The sequence below is a fragment of the Hemitrygon akajei genome, unplaced genomic scaffold (assembly GCF_048418815.1).
Source record: "Hemitrygon akajei unplaced genomic scaffold, sHemAka1.3 Scf000090, whole genome shotgun sequence".
Taxonomy (NCBI): Eukaryota; Metazoa; Chordata; class Chondrichthyes; order Myliobatiformes; family Dasyatidae; genus Hemitrygon; species Hemitrygon akajei.
Window position 1 is genome coordinate 2,570,868 of NW_027331976.1, and position 25,857 is coordinate 2,596,724.

The 25,857-nt window shown below is 48.8% G+C and overlaps 1 protein-coding gene across 1 annotated transcript; it reads right to left on the reverse strand.

Annotated features, from left to right (window-relative positions):
• Window positions 1-6,248: 6,248 nt before the first annotated feature.
• On the reverse strand, window positions 6,249-25,752 carry LOC140722834 (uromodulin-like). The gene is made up of 7 exons (XM_073037485.1): window positions 25,713-25,752; window positions 14,089-14,236; window positions 13,694-13,770; window positions 11,645-11,815; window positions 10,239-10,304; window positions 9,595-9,710; window positions 6,249-6,543 (listed from the first exon to the last, which is right to left on the reverse strand). Exons 2-7 carry the CDS (start codon window positions 14,130-14,132, stop codon window positions 6,463-6,465), a joined length of 555 nt encoding a protein of 184 aa, XP_072893586.1. The 5' UTR covers window positions 14,133-14,236; window positions 25,713-25,752; the 3' UTR covers window positions 6,249-6,462.
• Between the last annotated feature and the right edge of the window lie 105 nt (window positions 25,753-25,857).

Below are 25,857 nucleotides of genomic sequence, written 5' to 3' on the forward strand. Positions count from 1 at the left end.
GAGAGGGTTTCTCCCCGGCTTGTCTGACAGGGACACTGGACATTACCGTCCGGTACCGGGAAGAGGTGTACCAGGGGCTTCCCCTGCCTGAGGGTGGCCTCCCGTTCCCATGTTCCGGACACTCACTGTCATCCTGTTCACCTGTACAACCGAGGCTTCCTGCACTTCGGGCCCCACCGGTACCCCAGCAGGTAAGCCTGACTCCTCTTCGTGGTCTTCCGGAGCATCCACCAAGAGGCCCTTGGCCTCGGGCATTCCTGGAAATCTGGGGTTTCCCATCACTCTTGCTACTTCCCCAGGCTGTTAACTCGGATGGTTTTGGCTGAGTGAACCACACAGTCCCTCGTTTACGCTCATCATCCAGCCCAGTGCGGCCACGCACTTCCTCAAAAACAACTCGGAACGCAGGATGAATGGACAATGTTTTCAGAAAGCTCCCCCCAACTTCCCCCTTGCAGGCTCCCACCAGCCTCCTCACAAAAGGACTATCTGTCCCCACGAGAATTGAAGCTCCGTCCCTCTCGACCTGGTCCAGATAAACCAGCACGAATGTATCAAGGGCCTCAGCTACTCCCACATCTGCCTCCGAAAACTCCAGCTTCAATGACAAGTAACCATCGTACGGACAGTCATCCGTACTAAAACCCCAGATCTCCAGCGCACTGAGTGGCGTCAATGGTAAATGCGTCAAATACCGGTTGTGAAACAAACCGTACGGCAGAGTAACCTGAGAGCCGGTGGCAAGTGTGGCTCCAGCATAAATACCCTCTAACCGTAGCGATACACTGGAGCTTGGCCCCACTAAGCCTTCAGGAATAGGGTTTTAGCTTTAGGAGGTTCCTTGATATATTGCTGGGAACGTGTTTCCCCCCGAGATGCCAGGCCATTCCCTCACTGGGTCTCTCTGCTTAGGTACCCGGGGGCTCACTCTCCGAGGGGTTTCCCGTCATTCACACTCCCACCTGAAGTGTCCCTCTTCACCACAGTTATAACAGACAATACCGGCTGTTCCCCTTCTCGCGGGACCCCGGCCACTAGCAGCCCTCTGCGTGGTCCGTCCCCTTCGGGGGTCCGTCTCCCCATCAGCTCTATCATACGGGGGAAGGGGGTGCACCCGCTGATAACAACCGGGACATCTCAGTCCTAAACTCTGCCACGAGCTCCTTCACCACTCCCCGGGGTGGGCTATCAGTGGTCACCTCAGCCAAGGGGACCACTACTGAGGTCTGTAACAACCGGGACATCTCAGTCCTAAACTCTGCCACGAGCTCCTTCACCACTCCCCGGGGTGGGCTATCAGTGGTCACCTCAGCCAAGGGGACCACTACTGAGGTCTGTAACAACCGGGACATCTCAGTCCTAAACTCTGCCACGAGATCCTTCACCACTCCCCGGGTGGGTTATCAGTGGTCACCTCAGCCAAGGGGACCACTACTGAGGTCTGTACCCTGCGGACGGAGGCCTCCCACGTCTCCATCACATTCTCCTCCTCTCTTACTTCTCTGATCAGCTCGACAATCGAGGGAGCGGAGGGTCGCGTCTTACGAGACAGTCGGAGACCCCAAGTGATCAGGTCTGGTGAATGGGCACCTTTCACCACTTGGTCCATTCTTAACTGATTCACCTCAGCCGTTTGAATTGCCCACTACTCCCCAAGCAATTTATCTGCCTCTCCAGCCCAAAATGTAGGCAGAAAGTTTCTCCCCCTTCTGCTGAAACATGCTCTGAAACCCCGCCATGAGCTCCAATGTGGTTCCCATCGCGCCAAACACCTTTTCTAGCGTTTGCATGTAGGCCACAGAGGTAGCAAAGGGGTTCTGTGTCTTTACATATCTCAGTACAACAGCCGGCTCCGCCAAACTTTCAACCAGTCGCTGTCTTTTTCATCGTCAGGGCATTGCCACTCAAACTCCTCTTCACCTTTAGGGGTGGGGCTTCGTTCCCGAGAACAGGCTGAGCCTACGATAGCTGGGACTTTGAACCTGGGCATTCTGCCATTTATTCCCCAGGGAGGTAAGGGCCGCTACCAACTCAGAATGCTCACCCCTCGCTGGAGGACTCATTGGACCTTCTACATCAGACCACTCCTTCCCCTCGCTCCGCAGAAACGAGAGCAACTTGTCTTCAAAGTCTCTGTCCCCAGCTGCGGAAAACTCGGCTTCTGATTCCACACACTCACCTTCACTCCCCTCCTCCCGGGAAGTAGGGACAGCCTCTGGTCCCCCTCTCCCGGGGCCCCGATAGTACCAGGCATTTCTACTGTTGTTACATCAGTTCTGGTCTGGACTAGAACGAAGTCTTTGCCGCCATTTTATCAAACCTCCGCTCCATCCCTGCAGCATCCATAACCACGTTTCGTAATCACTTTCCCGGACTATAGCTTAACACAGACTTAAACACACAACCCACTGGATCAATGCTCAGGGCAATCACACTGCATCCAATGAAATCGATCCCGGACGATACCCCACAATGGAACACCCCGGTATCCTTGGCTGCGCAAGTGTAGGGAAGATGACCTCCGATCCCACCAAACTCTTGAGATTGAGGTGTGCTTCATCCCACCCCAAACCTCGGTTTGTGTGGATGCTGTGTCAGTTGTTACCCTGTCACAAATTAATGCCACGAAATAACAGACAGTACACTGCATACTATTGAAGGAATTCTATTCCTGAATCTTAACTGAAGGGTTCGTAAAGAATAACAAAAAGAAAAGGGCCCATTCTAATCAAACAGTCAAATATGCACAAGTTGGAGCTCAGCTTGAACTTCTCTGTCAGTCACGCGCTGGGCCCTCGGTTCACGTGAAAGCCCACACCACCTTCCGAATGTCACTCCAATCCATCTCGCTCGATATAGAGAGAGTGCAGAGGAGATTTACAAGGATGGGAGGGAGTACTTTATGAGAATAGGTTGAGTATACTGGGCCTTTTCTCCTTGGAGTGACGGAGGATGAGAGGTGACCAGATAGAGGTGTATTAGATGATGAGGGGAATTGGTCGAGTGGATAGCCAGAGGCTTTTTCCCAGGGCTGAAATGGCTAACACGGGGGGCATAGTTTTAAGGTGCTTGGAAGTAGGTACCGAGGGGATGTCAGGATTAAGTTTTTCACACAGAGAGTGGTGGGTGCATGGAATGCACTGCCAGCGACGGTGGTGGAGGCGGAGGTGGAGGTGGTGGAGGTAGGTCTTTTAAGAGCCTCTTAGACAGGTCCATAGAGCTTATAAAAATAGAGGGCTATGTGCTAGGGAAATTCGAGGCAGTCTCTACAGTAGGTTACGTGGTCAGCACAACATTGTGGGCCGAAGGGCCTGTAATGTGCTGTAAATTTCTATGTTCTATGTTCAAACCGATCGTATGCTATAACCGGTTCTCCGAAGTATCTTCTCTCTTTTTATCTCCTCTCGAACAGAAGCCCAAGACCAACCTTATTGTCCCTCAGCAAGAAAACCTCCCGCTGACTGATGGCACACATTCCACATCGTCCCTCATCTTCAACAATAACCCAGACAGGCCGAAAGCAGAACAGACCCTCTTACAGAGCGGTGAAACGAATTACCTACAGCATCACAGTAAAGATGTGTACCAGGGCATTACAATAGGAAGGGTGAGGAAACTTTAGAGCGGGTGCAGGGGAGATTTACCGGGATGCTGCCGGGATTAGAAAGCATTTCTTCTGAGGAAAGGTTGAGGGAGCGAGGGCTTTTCTCTCTGGAGTGAAGGAGGACGAAAGGTGAATTGCTAAAGTGAATAAGATGAGAAGAGGCACAGATCGAGTGGACAGCCAAAGACACTTTTCCCAGGGCAGAAATGGACAACACATGGGGGCAGAATTTTAAAGTGACTGGAGGGAAGTATAAGGGGGGAAGGTAAGTTTTTCTTTACACACAGAGTGGTTGGTGTACGGAACACCCTGCCGGGGGTGGTGGTAGAGGCAAATACATTAGGGACATTTAAGAAACTCTTAGATAGGCACATAGGAGATGGAAAGGTGCAGGACTTGTCAGAAGGAAGGGTTAGATTGATCCTGGAGTAAGTTAAACAGTTGGCAGATGGGGGCGCTGAAGGGGCTGTACTTTGCTGTACTGTTCTTCTGTTTATTCTATACTTTTCTATTTTTGTTCATGATGTATAAATTGGTGGAGTTGCAGACAATAAAGATGTCCATCAGAGGACACACCGGGATATGGATAATCTTGGGAATGAAAGGGGTACCGTATGAGGAGTGTTTCGTGGTTCTGGTCTCTCACTGGCTGGAGTTTAGAAGAATGGGGGGGGGATCTAATTGAAATCAATCAAATATTGAAAGACCTAGATCGAGTGGACATGAAGAGGATGTTTCTTATAGTCGGGGAGTCTAGGACCAGAGGCCACAGCCTCAGAACAGATAGATATCTCTTTGGGACAGATACGAGGAGGATTTTATTTATCCAGAGGGTGGTGAATCTGGAGAATTCATTGCGATAGATGCCTGTGGAGGACAAGTCATTTGGTTTATTTAAAGTGGAGGCTGATAGGTTCTTGATTGGTAAGGTTACGGGGAGAAGGCAGGAGAATGGGGATGCGAGGCATAACAAATCAGCCATGATGCAATGGGAGAGCAGAACTGATGGGTCGAATGACCTAATTCTGCTCCTATGCTTTCTGGTAACCTTAGACTACCCTCACTGTCACCAATATCACCATTGTCATCTGTGCAGGTTGGTCTCCTTTGTCAGCAAGTTATCTGGCAACATGTGAATGAATGTTGTGTCTTTCTTCTTTCTTTGTCAATCTTTTTATTGATTTAAAATGAGCATAGATACAGACAGGAGGAGAATGATCTCAAATATGTATATCGATAATAATACAGAAAGAGAAATAGACATTATCAAAATCATACATAGTGATAAGCTAGTATGTAATATATAATAAAAAAGACAACTAATTCTCTTATCAGTTCATGAAGAAAGAAAAGAAAACTTTAAATTATTGATTGAAAAAGGAAAAAAAAAACCACTACACTAAACATAAAAGATAAAAAAAAGGGACTGGGCAGTCCATTCTGAGGATACGACCAAAAAAAAGGAAGAAAGACTTTCTGATCAAATCTAAAACTTCAAAAAATAAATTGGAAGAGTAATAAATCAAATCAAATGAAAATATTGAATAGAAGGTCTCCAGATTTGCTCAAATTTAAAGGATATATCAAATGTCCGACTTCTTATTTTCTCTAAACTTAAACAGGACATAATTGAGGAAAGCCAATAAAAGACAGCAGGTGGATTTAGAATCCTTCCAATTCAGTAAAATGGCTCTCCTAGCCCATAAAGTTGAAAAAGCTATCATACGTTGAGTGGGAACAGAAATATTTCCTGCTTCTGATGGGATAATCTCAAAGATTGCCATAAGTACATTAGGTTGCAGGTCCAGAACCAAGACTTTTGATAACGTTTTTAAAACATCTTTCCAAAAACTTTCTAGCTTTATACAAGACCAACACATATGAGTTAAAGTGGCCACCTGAATATTACATCTGTCACAAATAGGATTGATGTTGGAAAAAATACGTGCTAGTTTATCCTTTGACATATGGGCCCGATTCACTACCTTGAACTGTACCAAAGAATGGTGGGCACAAATAGATGAGTTATTAACCAAATAAAAAAATTTACTCCAATGATTATCTGAAAATGACTCAAGACTTCGAGATTTCAATTCCCAAGCATGTTTAATTTTATCGTTAGATATAATTCGTAAATTCAATAGCCGTTTATAAATTATAGCTATCAGCCCTTATTGAAGTAGTTTAAGCTGAAGGTGAACATCTGTCATATCAGTTGGATAAGCAGAGGGATAATTTGGCAGCAGGCCACATAAAAAAATTCCTAATTTGTAAATATCTAAAAAAGTGTACTTTAGATAAATCATATTTATCCACTAACTGAGAAAACGACATTAAACAATCACCTAAAAACAAATCTGAAAAAGTTATTCCCTTGGTTTTCCAAATAAAAAAGGCCTTATCCAAAGTTGACGGTTTAAAAAATAATTAAATGTCTTTATTGTATTAATTTTAATAACTGATCAATGTAGAAGTAAAACAGTGGTACATCCTCCAGTAACACAATATCATTGGATGCATAAGAAATACAGAAATAATTGGAGCCACATTACAGGAACACAAATGTGTCTTTCATTACTTGGATTAAAGCCATTATTACATTGAACTGAGAAATAATTCAAATCGGTAACTAACAGAAGACTAACTTGTTTGTTAATAAGCTGCAGAGATGACAGAACAACCAGATACATGCTCATGCAGATATTTCACTGACATTTAGATTTCCCACCATCTTCCCACACACCCCACAACAACCACCACCTCGTGCCCCACTCCACACCCCACAAACACCTCACACACATCACCACCGTCCATCAGCCTGTGATATGTTGGAAGATCACAATCTGACACCTTCCTTCTCACTTCCCTCCCCCATTGTCGTGTTCACTCTTGGACAGGACGTGCTTGCAGGGGAGCTGTTCGATCAACATCTCACGCACCTGTCGACAGGGATATCAATGGTGAAGAAAAACAGTTAGACCGCACCGTGTGGGGGGTCAGAACAACAGAGGCGCCCTCCCCTCATCACCTACAGAATCCATCACTTACCACCAGGAGATTCCCTTCTCCTCCACACCAAGAACTACACCAGGAAAACTCCATTCCTTCCAAATCAGACAATTCCCATTTGTCTAAAATAACCATCTGGCCCTCACCCCCACCCACAGGAATCATTTTCCCCCACACCAGGGGAACCCTGTTCCTCACAAACATGCAAATCAGTTTGTCTGGACAGTGTGGGAAATCGCCCCCACCCGCTCCCCCAGCACGTCGAGTGGAATCCCGTTCACTCACTCCCCAGCAGCCAGATCAGGTGAGGGGAGCAGCTTAAGAAAAAGCTGTTTCTGGTTAACCCAGTTGCCTCAACAAAAGGCATAAAAGTTCAACGTTCAAAGTAAATTTATTCTCAAAGTAGGTATATGTCACCATATACAAACCTGAGATTCATTTTCTTGATGCAATTTAGAGTCAAACAGCAAAATACAACAAAATTAATGAAAAACTTCACACAGACTGACAATGAACTGTAAATGATATTCTGTTCAAATAAAAAACGTAAATAAATAATACTGAGACACGATGGGCCAAATGGCTATTTCTGCTCCTATGTCTTACAGTGTTATGGCAAACAACCAGAGGTCACTGTACAATCTGTTACCAACGACATACAGTTTGTAGAAGAAGGGATGAGATCCTGTGGAATGAGCAGAGGGTGTTGGGGAAGGAGGAGGATCTCGAGGGTAATGATCTCCGGTTTACTCTGCCAGTGAGGACTGAAACAGAAAGGTAGGTCAGATGACTTTGTGGCTCTGTGGCTTGTACACTCGGTAGGGATTCAGGTTCCTGAATCTCTTCTGGGACAGACACAAACTGTACAAGAGAACGGGTTGAACTTGGACCAGAGAGAAACCAATATCTTTGCAGGGAAACTAACACAGGAGGTCTAAACTAGACTGGTGGGGTGGGTCTCTGAATAGCCGGTGGTCATGGGGTAAATGCCCAGAAATGGAATAGACTGTGAAAAGTGTTGAATGCAGCCTGGTCCATCACAGGAAAAGCTCTCCCCGTCTTCAAGCACATCTACAGGAAGCACTGCCACAAGACAGCAGCATCCACGATCAAGGAGCCTCACAATCCAGGCAGGCCGCTTCTCACTGCTGCCACCGGTAAGGAGTTACAGGAGCGTTTTGTCCCATACCACCAGTTTCAGGAACAGTTATTACTCTACAACCATTTGGCTCCGGAACCACAAGACATTGGAGCAAAGTTGGGAATTTTAGTCCCTTGAGTCTGCTTTGCCATTCCACCATGGCCGATTTATTGTCCGTCTCAACCCCATTCTCCTGCCTTCTTTCCATTACCTTTGACGTTCTGCTTCGTCAAGAACCTATCAACCTCCTCCGTAAATATACTCAATGACTTAGCCTCCACAGATTCACCACACTCTGGCTAAAGACATTTTTCCTGTTCCCTGTTCAGAACGGATTACCTCAATCCTGAGGCTGTGCTCTCTTGTCCTACACTCCCCATGATAGGAAACATCCTCTCCACATCCACTCTCTCTGGGCTTTTCAATATTCGATAGGTTTCAATGAGATTCTCCCCTCATTCTTCTAAACTCCAGTGAGTATAGGTCTGGAGACATCAAACTTGCCTCAAAGTGTTAACCCTTTCATTCCTAATATTAATCTTGTGAACCGCTTCTGGGTCCTCTCCAATGGTAGTACACCTTTTGTATAGTCTAAGTGTAGTCTGACCAATGTCTTATAAAACCTCAGCATTACATCCTTGCTTTTGCATTCTTGTCCTCTTGAAATGAATTCTAACATTGCATTTGCCTTCCTTACCACCGACTCAACTTGCAAGTTAACCTCTGGGGAATCCTGCAGGAGGTTTCCCAAGTCACTGAGTTTTCAGTTTCCTCCCTGTTTAATAAATAGTCCATGCTTTTATTCCTTCTGCCAATGTGCATGACCGTGCGTTCCCTACATTATATCCACAAATCTCAGATTCCCCCTTAAATCTGGGAAATAATACCCACTGCATCCCACAAAGAATGATCACCTTCAAGGACTCACTCTTGATATTCCTGATATTTATTTATTATTGTTATTATTTCTTCATTTTACATTTGCACAGTTTGTTGAGTTCTGCACTCTGGTTGATCACCCTAGTTGGGCAGACTTTCAATGATTTTGTTATTATCCCATAGATTTATTGAGTATGCCCGCAAGAAAACAAATCTCAGGGGGTGACAGAGACATACAGTACTTTGATCATAAATTTACTTTGAACTTTGAAACTCAGTGACGTCTGGGAACAGAGCAAGGATAAATGGTGAAGGGCACACTTTGTAAATGTGGAGCGGTGACAGGGAGTTGGGGAGATTAATCCCAGGGATGAAAGGGTTAACTTACGAGGAGTGTTTTAGGTCTCTGGGCTGGAGTTCAGAAGATGGGGGGTGGGGGGTTGGAAATCTCACTGATACTACCGGATATTGAAAGGCCTGGATGTGGTGGATGTGTAAAGGGTTTTGATGTGAGTGAGGGACTCCCGGATCCAAGGACACACCTCTCAGGAAAGGGACGTCTCTTTGAAACTGAGATGAGGAGGGATTTCTTGAGCCGAAGGGTGGTGAGTTTGTGGAATTTTTTGCCACAGTGAGTGGTGGAGGCCAAGTCACTAGGTGTATTTATGACAGAGATCGACAGCTTCTTCATCAATAAGAGGGTTAGGGTTATGGAGAGAAAGCGTGAGAAAGGGGTTGAGGGGAGACGTGATGGGGTCAAAGGCCTAATTCTGCTCTTATCTCTTACGTTGGGTGGTGATGGAAAACAGAGAGTTGCCGGTGACTCAGGTGTCTCCGTTTCTGGGTTGAGTCATTCACCGTTTATCGGGAAGGGACAGTCACTGCTCATTGAACAGGAATGACCAAAGCCACATGAACCACAATCTCCAGCCTGGGAATAAATGTGGACTACATCTCTCACCTGACGGAGGTAGGCCTCTTGCTCCTCGGGGTTTCCCAGGTTGTTCTTCCCAATGATGAACACTTGGGCACTGTTGATCATCTCTTCACACTCGTCCTTTGACGGGAGCCCCTTCACTAGAAGATTGAGAAAAGTCCTCCGTCAGACCTTTGCCGGAGCAGGTCCAGAGGCAGCAAACCCCCAGTGTGAGTGTGGTGGTGGGGGTGAGGTCGGTGAAACAGGCTCATCGACTCCAGAGAATGCAAGACCATGACATCTGCACAAACCTCAGGTGAGGGAGAGGGGGTAGGGGGTAGTGGGGAGGAGCTGGGGTAAGCTGACTTTGGCAGTGGGTGAACAGGGAGGTAGACTGTCCGGGTCTAATGCTGAGCATCAGTGACCCTCGGAGATGAGACGCACAGACTGTCAGAGAGGGAAGGTGGAGTGGAGCGCGGTAGGTGTGGAAGGAGGAGCTGTATACCCCAGTACACAAAGGTGGGTCTGAGACATTTACACAAACTACGAGAAGGGTTTAATGAGGCCTCTCCCAACACTGTGACTGTATTTGCTCCTGAATATCGCGGGTGGTGTCACAGGGTGTGACTGGGATCCAAACTGGACTGAAGACAACCCCACCCTCCCCTCTATCAAACAAGACCTGATACCTGAGCATGTCTCTTCCTCTGGGCCAGAGGACGGCTTCTGGCTGGTCCCTTTGGAATTTGACGGATCTGGAAATTAAATGAAGAAATTAACAGCGGTTGGCAGAGTGTAATCGTCAAATTCGGATATCAGACTGGGACAGGAGGTGGGGGAGAGGGGTTAACTCAATGACCCTGACACACTCAGTCTCCCTCCTGAACATCAGTCATTGTCATCAGCCCGAGTCAGAATGAAGTTCAGGGATTGAACAGGGAGAGAAACATTCCCTTCGACAATCTCCTCCACTGACACCAGCTCGTGTGGTGGACAAACCCAGCCCAGGTTCTCCAGTCATTGCTTCCTGGGTTCCCACGAGTTCAAACCTCTAACCACAGACAGTCCGCCCGTGTCATTCACTCCTCCCTCTTCAATCAACCCTCTTCTTTCATAACACTTCCCATCCCTCACTCTTTACTATCCATCCCTCCTGAGACACGGAAATCCCTCCACTCAAATCTACCCCACCTCACAGACACAACTCTCGCCATTCACTCCATCTTTCTCCTGTTAGACACTCCATCCCTCCCTCTCCCAGACACTACCACACTTTGGGACGAAGTTCAGTGATCAACACGGGGATCAGCATTTCCTTCAATGATCCGACCACTGATTCCTGAACTGCACTGTCCAGCTGTGGGTCTGTACACTTCTGGTATCACAGTGCTCCCCAATATCACTAACCTCCATGGACGCACCAGGTATCCAGTGAGTTCCCACCCGGCCACTGGGGCCTTGGCCCTCTCAGTGTTTCCCACCACCCCCAACACACAATGATCATTGTCCGATCCCTCATCCATCCCATCCTAACACGACCCATTTGATCATCCCAGACCCAGTCAGTGATCCCTGAAGCCCACGTTTCTAATTCCCGTGACACTGACCACGTAACCCTGCTGCCACCCTCAGTGAGGACGCTGTCCATCCCTCACCCAGATCCTGATTCTTCCTGAAGTAAAGTATAGGGTGGAGAGGGGTGGGTGTGTGGAACACCCTGCAAGGGGCAGTGGTAAAGACAGATACATTCGGGGCATTTAACAAACTCATAGGTATGTGGATGACAAAAACATGGAGGGTTATGTAGGAGGGAAGGTTAGATTGATCTCAGAGTAGGTCTGCACAACATTGTGGGCCGAAGGGCCTGTGCTGTGCTGTACTGTTCTGTGTTCTATGATCTCTGTCACAGGTCAGACTGGGCAGTTTCATTCTGACCCCGCCCGGTGTGAAGGGGGATACGGGAAAGGTGATCACAGACCACGGGCAGGGCAGCCGACTGGAAAACTCAGCCCGTGGTGTGTGTTGGTGACTTAGGACGTCCCAGAATTTCCCCACAGCTACCACACTGCTGTGTCACTGGGGAACGGTGACCTACCTGTACAGTACACAGCGTAACTCCAATATGAGGGTGTCGGCCACAGCCGATACACAAAGTAACCGGAGCAGTTTTTCACCTGGATCTCCTGGCTATAGTAACAGGAGGCTTGAGCTTGAGTGAAGCAGACGGTCCTGGTCACCTCCCCCTCTCCCACGTTGGGATGGGGACCTGGAATGAGATTTATAAACACTGTAAAATGTACTCGGTCCCACAGTACAGCGGGGAATGTGAATCAGGACCCACTGTAAATCCGTGGTTCACAACCCACGGTCCGGTCCGGCCTCAGTCAGCACTGAGCTGCTGCCCTCTCCCTCTCCACCCCACCCTCCCCGCAGCAGCACCTTCATCTTCTGAATGAGCCTCCCATGAGGGACCTTGTCAAATGTCTGGGTGATCTCACTGAAACCTATCGAATATTGAAAGGCCTGGATAGAGTGGACATGGAGAGGATGTTTCCTATAGTGGGGGAGTCTGGGACCAGAGGGCACAGCCTCAGAACACACGAATCTCCCTTTAGCATAGAGATGAGGATGAATTTCTTTAGCCAGAGGGTGGTGATTCTGTGGAATTCATTGCCACAAATGGCTGTGGAAGTCACGTATACTTAAAGTTGAGGTTGATAGGTTCTTATTTCATGAGGGTGTCAAAGGTTACGGGAGAAGGCATGAGAATGGGGTTGAGAGGGACAGTAAATCAGCCATGATGGAATGGCAGAGCAGACTCAAAGGGCAAAGTGGCCAAAATCTGCTCCTCTGTCTGATGAACTTATGGTCCAAATTCTCTGAAGACAACATCCACAGCTCTACTTTCATCAATCACCTCTGTCAACTCCTCACAAAACTCAAGCAAGTCAGTAAGACATGACCTGTCCCGCACAAAGGAAGACTCATTCATTGTCCCTAACTCACCAATGACCTTCCAAATGATCATAAATTTAATCCACTAGCTTCCCCACCACTGACCTGAGACATACTGGTCTGTAGTTTGCAGTATTATTCCTATTTCTGATGTTTTCTCCACAATTGAACTGAATGTTTAGTAAATTAAATTTATTATTTATCTATTTGGCAATAAAGCACAGAGTAAAGTCTTCTGACCCTTCAAGCCACACCACCCAAGTAACCCTCAACAACCCCAATTAACCCAAACCTCATCATGGGACAATTTACAATGACCAATTAACCTACCTGTATAGACGGTGGGAGAACAGATGATGCTGGAATTGAACTCTGAACTCCGACGTCCCGAGCTGTAATAGCGACGTGCTAACCGCTACATTACCATGGCAACCATTAATCTATCCCACTAATTGGTGAACGATGATGTCTGCAGACTTCCCCAACTCCCTGGAGATTGCCCCATCACTGAAATGAGTCTGTGGCCATTGAACCCCTGTCAGGAATTATCCAGAATTGGTTCTGTGGTCAGATGGGTTCTGTAACCCAACTCCAGGAAGTCAGTAAGGCTACACTGGACTCCATGATGATACATAGTGTGGTCTGAGCGACTATGGGGAGATCTCTCAGGGAGATCAGGTTCCGTGTCGATGCTAGGGGCCTCTGAAGAGATGCAGATCCAGCTGTGGTTGACAGATGCTGTTGTCCCTCTCCTATGTGACTGAAATCAGGTGAAGCCCCACCCGTCATGTGACTGACATTGGTGAAGCCCCGCCCCTGATGTGACTGACAGCTTGTGAAGCCCCATCCCTTACTTGAATGACATCTGGTGAAGCCCCACCCCTGATGTTCCCAAACTCAGGTTTAGCTGCAAAGCCCAGACAAAATCACTGTAAAAAGTTCACCGACAGTCAGAGAATTCACCAGCTCTGAATCCATGGAACCACAGCCCAACTCCTGGGGATCTCCAGGAAGCTGGAGCTCCTCCACCAAACTCCATGAGGATACAGGTCCGGAGTGTAGTCTGGGTGACTGTGGGAAGTCCTCGCAGGGAAGTGGAGTTCTGTGTTCGTATCTAAAGGGATCCGGGTCATCAGTCTGACCTTCTCCGAAAAAACCTGAGCCCCACTGATGTAAACTCTGACCCTACCGTTTAACCAGCCTGGGTTCTCCCCGGAGCAGCGACCCTGTGGAACGACCGTCTCGGGAATCTTCCATCCTCCAGAACTGAAACAACAATCGGAGAGTCAGTCCCTGATCTGAGGAGGCTTATTCACTCAGAGAGATGGGAAATTACACTCACCCTGTCTGTACCCTGTCTCTGGTTAATAACACCCCATTCCTGGGAATTCCTTCTCTGTTGTACCTCCCCCTTGTCTCTACCCTGAGAATGTGGGATCTCCCCTCTCCCTGTATTTACTCCCCATCTCAGTGTAGTCACTGATGATCCCGGTCTCCCTGCATTTCACATTCACACATCCCTTGTTCCCCTGTTTACATTCCCCTTCTGTGTCCAGTTTCTCAGTGATTATCTCCTCACTTTACCTGTTAAATCGGTACCATCCCACTTCAAGATTTCCATCATCCATCCATTGTCCACTGGTACACACTGTGTGGTAACAATCCGTGCTCCTCCAGGGCTGATCCAGGACGGTGTGGGTTACACACGGATCACCGAGTGCAGAGTCTATGACTGAGGGACAGAACGATGTTCAGTGTTAATGTACAGCTCACGTTCCCCATCCTCTTTCTCTGCCAACCACAACCCCCGTCTGCACTTCCACCCTCAGCAACCCCTGGGCACAAATAATTTTGTTTTTTTTAATTCATCTCGAGTGAGAGTTGCAGAGGCTGAGCCAATGATAAACTGCTCCATCAGAGGTGCCCATGATGGTGGTGGTGGTGAGCTGACTTCTTGAACTGCTGCAGTCTTTGATGTGTAGGGACACCCACAATGATGTTTTGGAGTTGCAGGGTTTTGTTCCAGTGACACTGAAAGAACAGCAATGTATTTACAAGTCAGGGGAGTGGGTGTCTTAGAGGGAAACTTCCAGAAACTTCCTTACCTCTCCTCCCCAAGGAAGCTCCCTTTCAGCACCCCTCCTCCCATCCAGTCCCCTATCTTTATCCTATACACCAGACCCTTCTCTCATCCCAACCTCCGGTCTCCTTCTGTTACCTCTCCCCTGTTGCCTCCTCTCAACTCTCATTCCTCTCGCCTTTCCAACTTCCCTCCATCCCACTCTTTCCTCTTCTACCTCTCCATTCTCCTTCACTGTATCCCATTCTCTTCCATCTCCCCTTACAATCTTCACCTGGTTTCCATAGGTGGCAGGGCATGTGTGCTTGTGGTCACATCAGTATAGGAAGGATGTGGAAGCTTTAGAGAGTGTACAGAGGAGATTTACCAGGATGTTGCTGGGATTATTGTCTTAGGATAATTAATTGAGTGAGAGGTGACATGATGGAGGTCTACAGGATGGTAAGAGGCATAGATGGAGTGGACACCCAGGGTGGAAGAGGCTCACACCAGGGGGCTGCATGGTGGTATAGTGGTAAACACAACGTTTTACAGTACCAGTGACCCGGGTTCAGTTCTCACCACTGCTTGTAAGGAGTTTATATGTTCTCCCCGTGACCATGTGGGTTTCCTCCAGGTGTCCCAGTTTCCTCACAAATTCCAAAGGCGTACTGGTTGGTAGGTTAATTGGACATTGTAAATTGCATCGTGATGAGGTGAAGGAATAAACAGGGGCATTGCTGGAAGGACAAGTAGGGTCTGTTCCACTCTGTATCTCAATAAATTAATAAATATTTAGCTAATACCAGGGGCATAATTTTAAGGTGACTGGAGGAAAGTATCAGCTGGATGTCAGAAGTCAGTTCTGTAAACAGAGAGAATTTCTGACTGGTTGCATCACAGCCTGGTCTGGAAACACCAATGCCCAAGATCAGAACAGTAGTGGATGCAGCCCAGTCCATCACAGGAAAAGCCGTCCTCACCATTAAAGACACCTACAAGCAGCCCTGTCAGGGTGGTGGTAGAATCAGATATATTGGGGCATTTAAGAAACACTGAAATAGGAATTGAAGTTATCCAAACTGATTCAGGATCCTGATGGTTTGAAGGGTATTAACTCGCTGATGTGGTACCAAAGGCTCCTGTACCTCCTTCCCGATGGCAGCAGTGAGAAGACAGCATGGACTGGATGGTGGGGTCCTTGATGATGGATGCTGCTTGTAGATGTGTTTAATGGTGAGGATGGCTTTTCCTGTGATGGACTGGGCTGCATCCACTACTGTTCTGATCTTGGGCATTGGTGTTTCCATACCAGGCCATGGTGTAACCAGTCAGAAATACTCTCCACCACACATCTATAGAAGTGGGTCAAAGTTTTAGGCGACATGCTGAGTCTGTCCAAATTTCCAAGAAAGTAGAGGAGCTGCCATGTCTTCTTTGTAATGACACTTACATACTGGTCCCAGGACAGATCCTCTTATCGTACAAGATGTCTGTTCAAGAGTCTGATGACAGTCGGGGTAGAAGCTGTCCTTGAGCCTGGTGGTATGTGCTTTCAGACTTCTGTATCTACTGCCCGATGGGAGGGGGAGATGAGAGAATGTCCGGGGTGGGGTCTTTGATTACGCTGGCTGCTTTACTGAGGCAGCAAGAAGTGTAAACAATGTCTGTCTGTACTTCTCCTTTCCACAGTAATTATAATACTCTAATAATTTATGTTTTAATAATCTAATAATAATCCGTTTATAATAGTAAATTATAATTGAAGAGACAGCAGATTTCTATAGATGTACTGTGGATGTCCCCTCCCAACTCTCCTTCCTCTCCCCATGGTATTCCCTCCACCCCAGTCTTTCCCCTCCTACCCCTCCATTCTCCTTCACTCTTCTCCATTCCCTTCCTCCCCACCGTGGCCTTTACAATGTTTCCCTGCTCCCCATGTGTGTCAGGGCAGACTGGGTTGGGTGGTTCTGCTCACCTCATTATAGGAAGGATGTGGAAGCTTTCGAGAGTGTGCTCAGGCTTTTATCACTGGAGTGAAGGAGGATGAGAGGGGACTTGATAAAGGTGTGAAGGATGGGAAGAGGAATGGATCGAATGGACAGCCAGCTATTTATTTCCCAGGACGAATGTGGCTAATACCAGGGGCCATAATTTTCAAAGCTAAGTTTTTTTCTTTATATTTTTTACACACAGAGAGTGGTGGGCACATGGATGTCCTGCCAGGGGTGGTGGTAGAGTCAGATATATTAGGTGTATTTAAGAAACACTGAGATAAATATTGACATTATCCACACTGGTTCAGGAGCCTGATGGTTTGAGGGGTAGTGTGGGAGCTAAGGCTCCTGTACCTCCTTCTCGATGGCAGCAGTGAGAAGACAGCATGGACTGGATGATGGGGTCCTTGATGATGGATGCTGCTTGTAGATGTGTTTAATGGTGGGGAGGGCTTTTCATGTGATGGACTGGGCTGCATCCACTACTGTTCTGATCTTGGTCATTGGTGTTTCCATACCAGGCCGTGATGTAACCAGTCAGAAATAGTCTCCACCACACATCTATAGAAGTTGGTCAGTTTTAGGTTACAGACTGTATCTGTGGAAAATATTTCAGAAGGTAGAGGAGCTGCCATAACCTTCTTTGTAATGACACTTACGTGCTGGTCCCAGGACAGATCCTCCTATCGGACAAGATGTTTGTTCAAGAGTCTGATGATAATGGGGTGAGACTCACCAGTCTATAGCTCCCACAGAAAATGCTGGTGGAACACAGCAGACCAGGCAGCATCTATAAGGAGAAGCACTGATGAAGGGTCTTGGCCCGAAACGTCGACAGTCCTTCTCCTTATAGATGCTGCCTGGCCTGCTGTGTTCCACTAGCATTTTGTGTGTGTTGTTTGAATTTCCAGCATCTGCAGATTTCCTCATGTTTGAGTCTCTAGTTCCCATGATTTTCCCTTGTTTCATTCTTTAAACAGAGGTGCAATATTAGCTACTCACCAGTCTTCTGGGATCTCACCTGTGGTAAGAGACGGCATGAAGATACTGGTCAAGGCCCCAGCAATCTCATCTCTTGCCTCCTAAAATAACCTGGGAGAAATCCCATTGGGACCTGGGGATTTATTCAACTTAAAACCCATCAGGAGGCCCAACACTTCCTCTTCCTTGACCTCTAAACACCCTAACATATTTATACACTCAGCACTGATCTCCTGGTCCTCCACATCCCTTTCCTTGGTAAATACTAAAGCAAAGTGCTCATTAAGTACCTCACTCACATTCTCTGCATTCAAGCAAAGAATCCTTGAGTTGTCCTACCCTTTCCCTAGTTATCCTCTTCCTTGACGTATGTAGAGAATGCCTTGGGATTTACCTTAATCCTACTTGCCAAGGACTTTTCTTTGCCCCTCCTGTCTTTCTGAATTCCCTTCTTTAGCTCTTTTGTGATTTCTTTATACTCCTCATGTGTTTTGTTTGATCCTGACTTCAGAGGTTTTACGTTTGCTTCTTGACAAAATTCATCACCTCTCTGGACATCCAAGCTTCTCTTATCTTTCCACCTCTGTCCTTCCGTCTAACAGGCACATATCTTTCCGGTACCCTGTGTAATTGATCTTTAAATACCCTCCATGTGTCAGATGTGGACTTACCAGAGAAAAGGTGTCCCCAATTAACACTCCTTAGTTCCTGACTAATGCCCACATTATTTGCCCTACTCCAATTTAAATCTCTCCCGCAAGGACCATACCGATCCTTATCTATCACTGTCCTGACAGTTAAGGAGTTGTGGTCACTGTTCCCTAACTGTTCACCCACTGAAAGGTCAGACACCCGGCCAGGATCACCACCCAACACCACGTCCAGTACAGCCCCTCCTCTCGATGGACCGTCCACATATGTGGACATATGTGGATTTATGAAACCCTTCTGGATACACTTAACAAATTCTTCTCCATCTCACCCACTTGCATGAAGAAAATCCCAGTTTATATGAGGGAAGTTGAAACCCCCATGACAACAACCCTATTATTTTCACACATTTCCTTAATCTGATCACCTATCTGCCCCTCAATGTCCCGGTGGCTATTGGCAAGTCGGTAGGGGGAAACGCCTGTTGTTCAATCCCGTCAGTGTTATTGCACTGTGTTATTCCTATTCCTGAGTTCTATCCAAATGGACTCAGAGTCTGACCCCTCCATTATGTCTCCCCTGAGTGCTGCTGTGATACTGTCCCTGATTAGTAGTGCAACTCCCCCCATCCATCACCACCTCTTTTACCACCTTCTCTATCTTCTTAAATATTAAAACTTGATACATAAATCACCCATTCTTGCCCCTCTTTCAACCAAGTTTTAGTAATGGCCACAACATCGTAGTTCCATGTACTGATCCATGCTCTAAGTTCATCACCTTTACCCATAATTCTCCAAGCATTAACATATACAAACTTCATACAACCTGACCCATCATACCTGTTATTTCGAATCTGCTTTTCAATTCCTTCCCTAACATCTACCTACTGGTCCGATGTTTCCATCACTGACCTGGGGCTTTAGTTCCCAGCCTCCTGCAAAACTAGTTGAGACTCTCCCGAGTAGCATCAGCAAACCTCCCGGCCAGGATATTGGTTCCCATCCAGCTCAGGTACAACCTGTCCCTCTTGTACAGGTCACCCCTTCCCCAGAAAAGATTCCAAAGATCAAAGAACATGAAACCCTGTCCCTGCACCATCTCAGCAGCCACTCATCATCTGTGCTATCACCCCATTCCTACCTGTACTAGCCCGTGGCACTGGGAGTAATCCGGAGATTACCTGCTACCTTGGAGGTCCTTCTCTTCAGCCACTCATCATCTGTGCTATCACCCCATTCCTACCTGTACTAGCCCGTGGCACTGGGAGTAATCCGGAGATTACCTGCTACTCTGGAGGTCCTTCTCTTCAGCCACTCATCATCTGTGCTATCACCCCATTCCTACCTGTACTAGCCCGTGGCACTGGGAGTAATCCGGAGATTACCTGCTACCCTGGAGGTCCTTCTCTTCAGCCACTCATCATCTGTGCTATCACCCCATTCCTACCTGTACTAGCCCGTGGCACTGGGAGTAATCCGGAGATTACCTGCTACCCTGGAGGTCCTTCTCTTCAGCCACTCATCATCTGTGCTATCACCCCATTCCTACCTGTACTAGCCCGTGGCACTGGGAGTAATCCGGAGATTACTACCTTGCAGGTCCTTCTCTTCAGCCTCTTTCCCAACTCTATATACTCACTGCGTAGGACCTCTTCCCCTTTTATGTTTCTGTCATTCGTGCCAATATGCACCACGAGCTCTGGCTGTTCACCCTCCCCTTAGAGAATATCCTGCAGCCGCTCTGATACATCCCAGACCCTCGCACCCGGGAGTCATCACACCACCCTGGGGTCTCTCTTGTGGCTGCAGAATCTCCTTTCTGTCCCCCAGTCTTCGAGTCTCCTACAACTGCCACACTGCCTGACGTTACTATTCCCTGTGGAGTCTCAGAGCCAGCCAGTTCCACCAGCCTAGCTACTGCTGCTGCCGTGTCCCGATGGGTCGTCCCCCAGCAGGATCCAAAGAGATATACTTGTTGCTGAGGGGAATGGCCCCAGGGGAACTCTGCACTGACTTCCCCATCCCCTTACCTCTCCTGGTGGTCACTCATCTACTGTGCAAATCCTGTACTCTGGGTGTGACCACCTTTCACAATTCTCATCTGTAAAACCTTCAGCTTCCCGGATGATCCTAATTTCATCCAAATCCAGCTCCGTGACCCGGTCAGTCAGGCACTGAAGTTGGCTGCACTTCCCGCAGATGTAGTCATCAGGGAAACAGTCAGGTAACCTGAATTCCCACATCTGACAGGAGGATCATTCCTTCCTAAATACTCTGTACTGAAAGAAAAGGCTTATCTCTTCTTCTCTGAGCCTCTGGCTGTTCACACTGAAGCCTTCCCACTCTTTCACTGCACAGTCTGACAATGGCCGCTCTGCTTGACCATCCCTCCCTTTTATTTCAGCCGGAGTTTCAGCCTCCAACACCGACACTTACCGCACCTGCACAGCCGAAAATGACCGGCCCTACCTGAATCTGCTCCTTTTACACTCTCTCTCCCAACCTTCAGTCAGGCTCTGACAGATCGAACATTGATCTCTCCAGCACAGTACAGGCCCTTCAGCCCACAGTGTGGTGCCGACATTTTAACCTACTCAGCTCTGCCAGGGTCTGCAGGCCATCACTTCCTACAAGGCAAAACCCAACATCTAGAATGGCCGTGATGCTTCACTCCCAGATGAGCTCAATGCCTTTCATGCACGCTTCGAAAGGGGGAATAAAACTACCCCGGTGGCACCTGCTGACCCTGTGATCTCAGACTTGAAGGTCGACATCAGAACATCGTTAGACAAGGTGAAACCTCTCAAGACATCAGGCCCTGACGGTCTACCTGGTAGGGAACTGAAAACTTGTGCCAACCAACAGTGGGAGAGTTCGAGGAATTCTTCAATCTCTCCCTGCTGGAATCGGAGGTTCCCAGCTGCTTCAAAAGGGTGACAATCGCATCAGTACCAAAGGAGGACAGAGAGAGTTTAATGTCAACAAAATGAAGGAGCTGACCATTGACTCCAGGAGGAGGAAACCAGAGGTATATGAGCCGGTCCTCATTGAGGGATCGGAGGTGGAGAGGGTCGACAACTTTAACTTCCTCGGTGATATCATCTCAGACGATCTGTCCTGGGCCCAGCACATCAGTGCAATTACAAAGAAAGCAGGGCAGCACCTCTACTTCCTCAGAATCCAGTGAAGATTCAGCAAGACATCTGATACTTGACAAAATTCCAGAGATGTGTGGTGGAGAGTATAGTGACTGGCTCTTCACTGCCTGGAATGGAAACTCATGCCCTTGAACAGAAAATCCTTCACAAAGTTGTGGATTTGACCCTCTCCCCATACCCACAGGGTCTGTCACAGGAAAGCAGCATCCATCATAAGGAGCCACACTACCCAGGCCGTGCTCTCCCCATACCCACAGGGTCTGTCACAGGAAAGCAGCATCCATCATAAGGACCCACACTACCCAGGCCGTGCTCTCCCCATAACCACAGGGTCTGTCACAGGAAAGCAGCATCCATCATAAGGACCCACACTACCCAGGCCGTGCTCTCCCCATATCCACAGGGTCTGTCACAGGAAAGCAGCATCCATCATAAGGACCCACACTACCCAGGCCGTGCTCTCCCCATATCCACAGGGTCTGTCACAGAAAAGCAGCATCCATCATAAAGACCCACACTACCCAGGCCGTGCTCTCCCCATATCCACAGGGTCTGTCACAGGAAAGCAGCATCCATAATAAGGACCCACACTAACCAGGCCGTGCTCTCCCCACATCCACAGGGTCTGTCACAGGAAAGCAGCATCCATCATAAAGACCCACACTACCCAGGCCGTGCTCTCCCCATACCCACAGGGTCTGTCACAGGAAAGCAGCATCCATCATAAGGACCCACACTACCCAGGCCGTGCTCTCCCCATATCCACAGGGTCTGTCACAGGAAAGCAGCATCCATCATAAGGACCCACACTACCCAGGCCGTGCTCTCCCCATATCCACAGGGTCTGTCACAGGAAAGCAGCATCCATCATAAGGACCCACACTACCCAGGCCGTGCTCTCCCCATATCCACAGGGTCTGTCACAGGAAAGCAGCATCCGTCATAAGGACCCACACTACCCAGGCCGTGCTCTCCCCATATCCACAGGGTCTGTCACAGGAAAGCAGCATCCATCATAAGGACCCACACTACCCAGGCCGTGCTCTCCCCATATCCACAGGGTCTGTCACAGGAAAGCAGCATCCATCATAAGGACCCACACTACCCAGGCTGTGCTCTCCCCATATCCACAGGGTCTGTCACAGGAAAGCAGCGTCCATCATAAGGACCCACACTACCCAGGCCGTACTCTCCCCATATCCATTGGGTCTGTCACAGGAAAGCAGCATCCATCATAAGGACCCACACTACCCAGGCCGTGCTCTCCCCATATCCACAGGGTCTGTCACAGGAAAGCAGCATCCATCATAAGGACACACACTACCCATGCCGTGCTCTCCCCATATCCACAGGGTCTGTCACAGGAAAGCAGCGTCCATCATAAGGACCCACACTACCCAGGCCGTGCTCTCCCCATATCCACAGGGTGTGTCACAGGAAAGCAGCGTCCATCATAAGGACCCACACTACCCAGGCCGTGCTCTCCCCACATCCACAGGGTCTGTCACAGGAAAGCAGCATCCATCATAAGGACCCACACTACCCAGGCCGTGCTCTCCCCATATCCACAGGGTCTGTCACAGGAAAGCAGCATCCATCATAAGGACCCACACTACCCAGGCCGTGCTCTCCCCATATCCACAGGGTCTGTCACAGGAAAGCAGCGTCCATCATAAGGACCCACACTACCCAGGCCGTGCTCTCCCCATATCCACAGGGTCTGTCACAGGAAAGCAGCATCCATCATAAGGACACACACTACCCATGCCGTGCTCTCCCCATATCCACAGGGTCTGTCACAGGAAAGCAGCGTCCATCATAAGGACCCACTCTACCCAGGCCGTGCTCTCCCCATATCCACAGGGTGTGTCACAGGAAAGCAGCGTCCATCATAAGGACCCACACTACCCAGGCCGTGCTCTCCCCACATCCACAGGGTCTGTCACAGGAAAGCAGCATCCATCATAAGGACCCACACTACCCAGGCCGTGCTCTCCCCATATCCACAGGGTGTGTCACAGGAAAGCAGCGTCCATCATAAGGACCCACACTACCCAGGCCCTGCTCTCCCCATATCCACAGGGTCTGTCACAGGAAAGCACCATCCATCATAAGGACCCACACTACCCAGGCCGTGCTCTCCCCATATCCACAGGGTCTGTCACAGGAAAGCAGCATCCATCATAAGGACCCACACTACCCAGGCCGTGCTCTCCCCATACCCACAGGGTCTGTCACAGGAAAGCAGCATCCATCATAAGGACCCACACTACCCAGGCCGTGCTCTCCCCATATCCACAGGGTCTGTCACAGGAAAGCAGCGTCCATCATAAGGACCCACACTACCCAGGCCGTGCTCTCTTCTCGCTGCTGCCATCAGGAAAGAGGTACTGCAGCTTCAGCACCCACACCACCAGGTTCAGGAAGAGTTATTACCGTCAACCATCAGGCTCCTGAACCAGTGTGGATAACTTCACTGAACTCATCCCACAACCTATCGACTCACTTTCATGGACTCTTCATTTCATGTTCTCGATATTTATTGTTCATCTATTTATCATCAGTATTATTTATTATTTTTCTTTCTATTTGTATTTGCTCAGTTTGTTCTCTTTTAAACACTGGTTGTCCCCCCTGTTGGGGCAGACTTTCATTGATTCCTCTAGGGGTAGAGGATTTATTGAGTATGCCCGCAAGAAAATGAATCTTGACTCCTTCTCCCCTAGGAGTCTCCCTACCTCCCCTCCCCTCCATCTCTCCCCACTTCCCCCTCCCCTCTATCTTTCCCCAGCTCCCCCACCCCCGTTCTCTCCCTACCTCTTTTCCCCCTCCCCTTAGTCTCTCGATGAAACCCTCAACCCTCAGTTTCTCCCTACCTTCTCCTCTCCTTTGTCTTTCTTGACTTCCCTCTGCACTCGAACCCTCCCTAACACTCTCCTTAACTCCCTCCACCCAACAGACTCTTCCTATCTACCTCTCTCGTCACTCTCAATATCTCCTTCTCCCCTCGCTCTCTGTAATTGCCTGACACCTGTCTCTACCTACCTTCCTCTGCCCTCAGCCTTTCCCCGACTCACTCCCCCTTCGTTCTGTCCAAAAGTCACACCTGCTTTGTTCGCTGCTGATCTCCCTCCCCCCTCAATGTCTCTAAATCCCTTGCTCCCTCCCCGCCCCTCTCTCTCTCCACTCGATTTCTGCCTGACTTACTCCTTCCCTCAGCCTCTCCCGACTTCCCACTCTCCTTGGTGTCTCCCTACTTCCCTCTGCCCTCAGTGTCTCCCTACCTCACTCTCCCCTCAGTCACTCCCCAGGTCTCTCTCTCCTCTCAGACTTTCACTAACTCGGTAATGCTACCCCTCTCTCTCCTCTCAGTCTCTCCCTAACTCCCACTAACCTCTGTGTCTCCCTCCCCTTCTTCACTCAATCTCCCCCTAACTTTCTCTCCCTTCAGTCGTTCGATACATCCCACTTCCCTTCGCCTCTCCATACATTCCCCTCCCCTCAGTCTCTTCCGACCTCCCCCTCTCCCGGTCGCTCATGATGACACTCTTCCCCCATTCTCCCTATCTCCCTCATCCTTCAGTCTCCCAGCCTCTCTGCCCCAGGTCCATCTGGACCTCTCACTTCCCTTGTTCTCTCCATCTGTTCCTCCCCCTTCACTCTCACCTCCACCCTCTCCACTCCGTCCCTCACTTTCACCCTCCACTCTATCTCTCACCTTCACCCCATCTCTCGCGCCCACACTCTCTGCCCCACCCCTCACCGTCACCCTCTCCACTGAGTCTCTCTCTACCTACCTGTCGCCACAGTCTCTCCGTACCTCCATCCCCTCTTTCAGTGTCTTCCAAACTCCCACTCCCCGTGGTTGCTCCCTAACTCCCTCCCCCCTCGGACTCTCCTTATCTACATCTCTCTTTTTTCTCTCCATATCTCTTTCGTCCCTCACTCTGCGTAACTCTCATATCTCTCTCTCGCCTCGGTCTCCAGCTAACTCCTTCACACATTGTTCTCTTTCATCTTCTCCCCTCGATCTCCCCCTAACTTTCCCTCCCTTCAGTCATTACCAAACTCCCTCTCCCCTTGGTATCTCCCAACCTCCCTCCCTTCTTGTACTCTGCCCAACTCCCTCTCTCCTCACTCTCCCTATGTTCCTCTCCCCACCTCCTCCTCCGTCACTGCCCTCAGACTGACAGAGGATGAATTTTAAGGACTGACCATGGGGAACAACATTCCATTCAGTGATCCCCACCATGGATACCTGAGCTCGCAAATCCTTCTGGGGTGGTGATCAAACCCGGACCAGGTACTCCCGTCATTGTTTTCTGCGCTTCCTGAGTTGTGTCTGACTGGGTATCTGTACCTGATCTTGCAGACGCTGCTTTGCTGGTGGTCAAACTCAGACCAGGTTCTCCCGTCGCTGTTCCCTGGGGTTCCCGAGTTGTGTCTGACTGGGGATCTGTACGTGAGCTTGCATTTCCTTCTGGGCTGGTGGTCAAACTCAGACC

Coding starts and splice junctions, on each gene's coding strand:
- LOC140722834 (XM_073037485.1), bottom strand. CDS start 14,132: ATGGATGATGGAAATCTTGAAGTGGGATGGTACCGATTTAACAG. Junction 11,816..13,693: donor GAACCCAGGCTGGTTAAACG/GTAGGGTCAGAG, acceptor ATCTCATTCCAG/GTCCCCATCCCAACGTGGGA. Junction 9,711..10,238: donor AGAGGAAGAGACATGCTCAG/GTATCAGGTCTT, acceptor TCAATCTTCTAG/TGAAGGGGCTCCCGTCAAAG.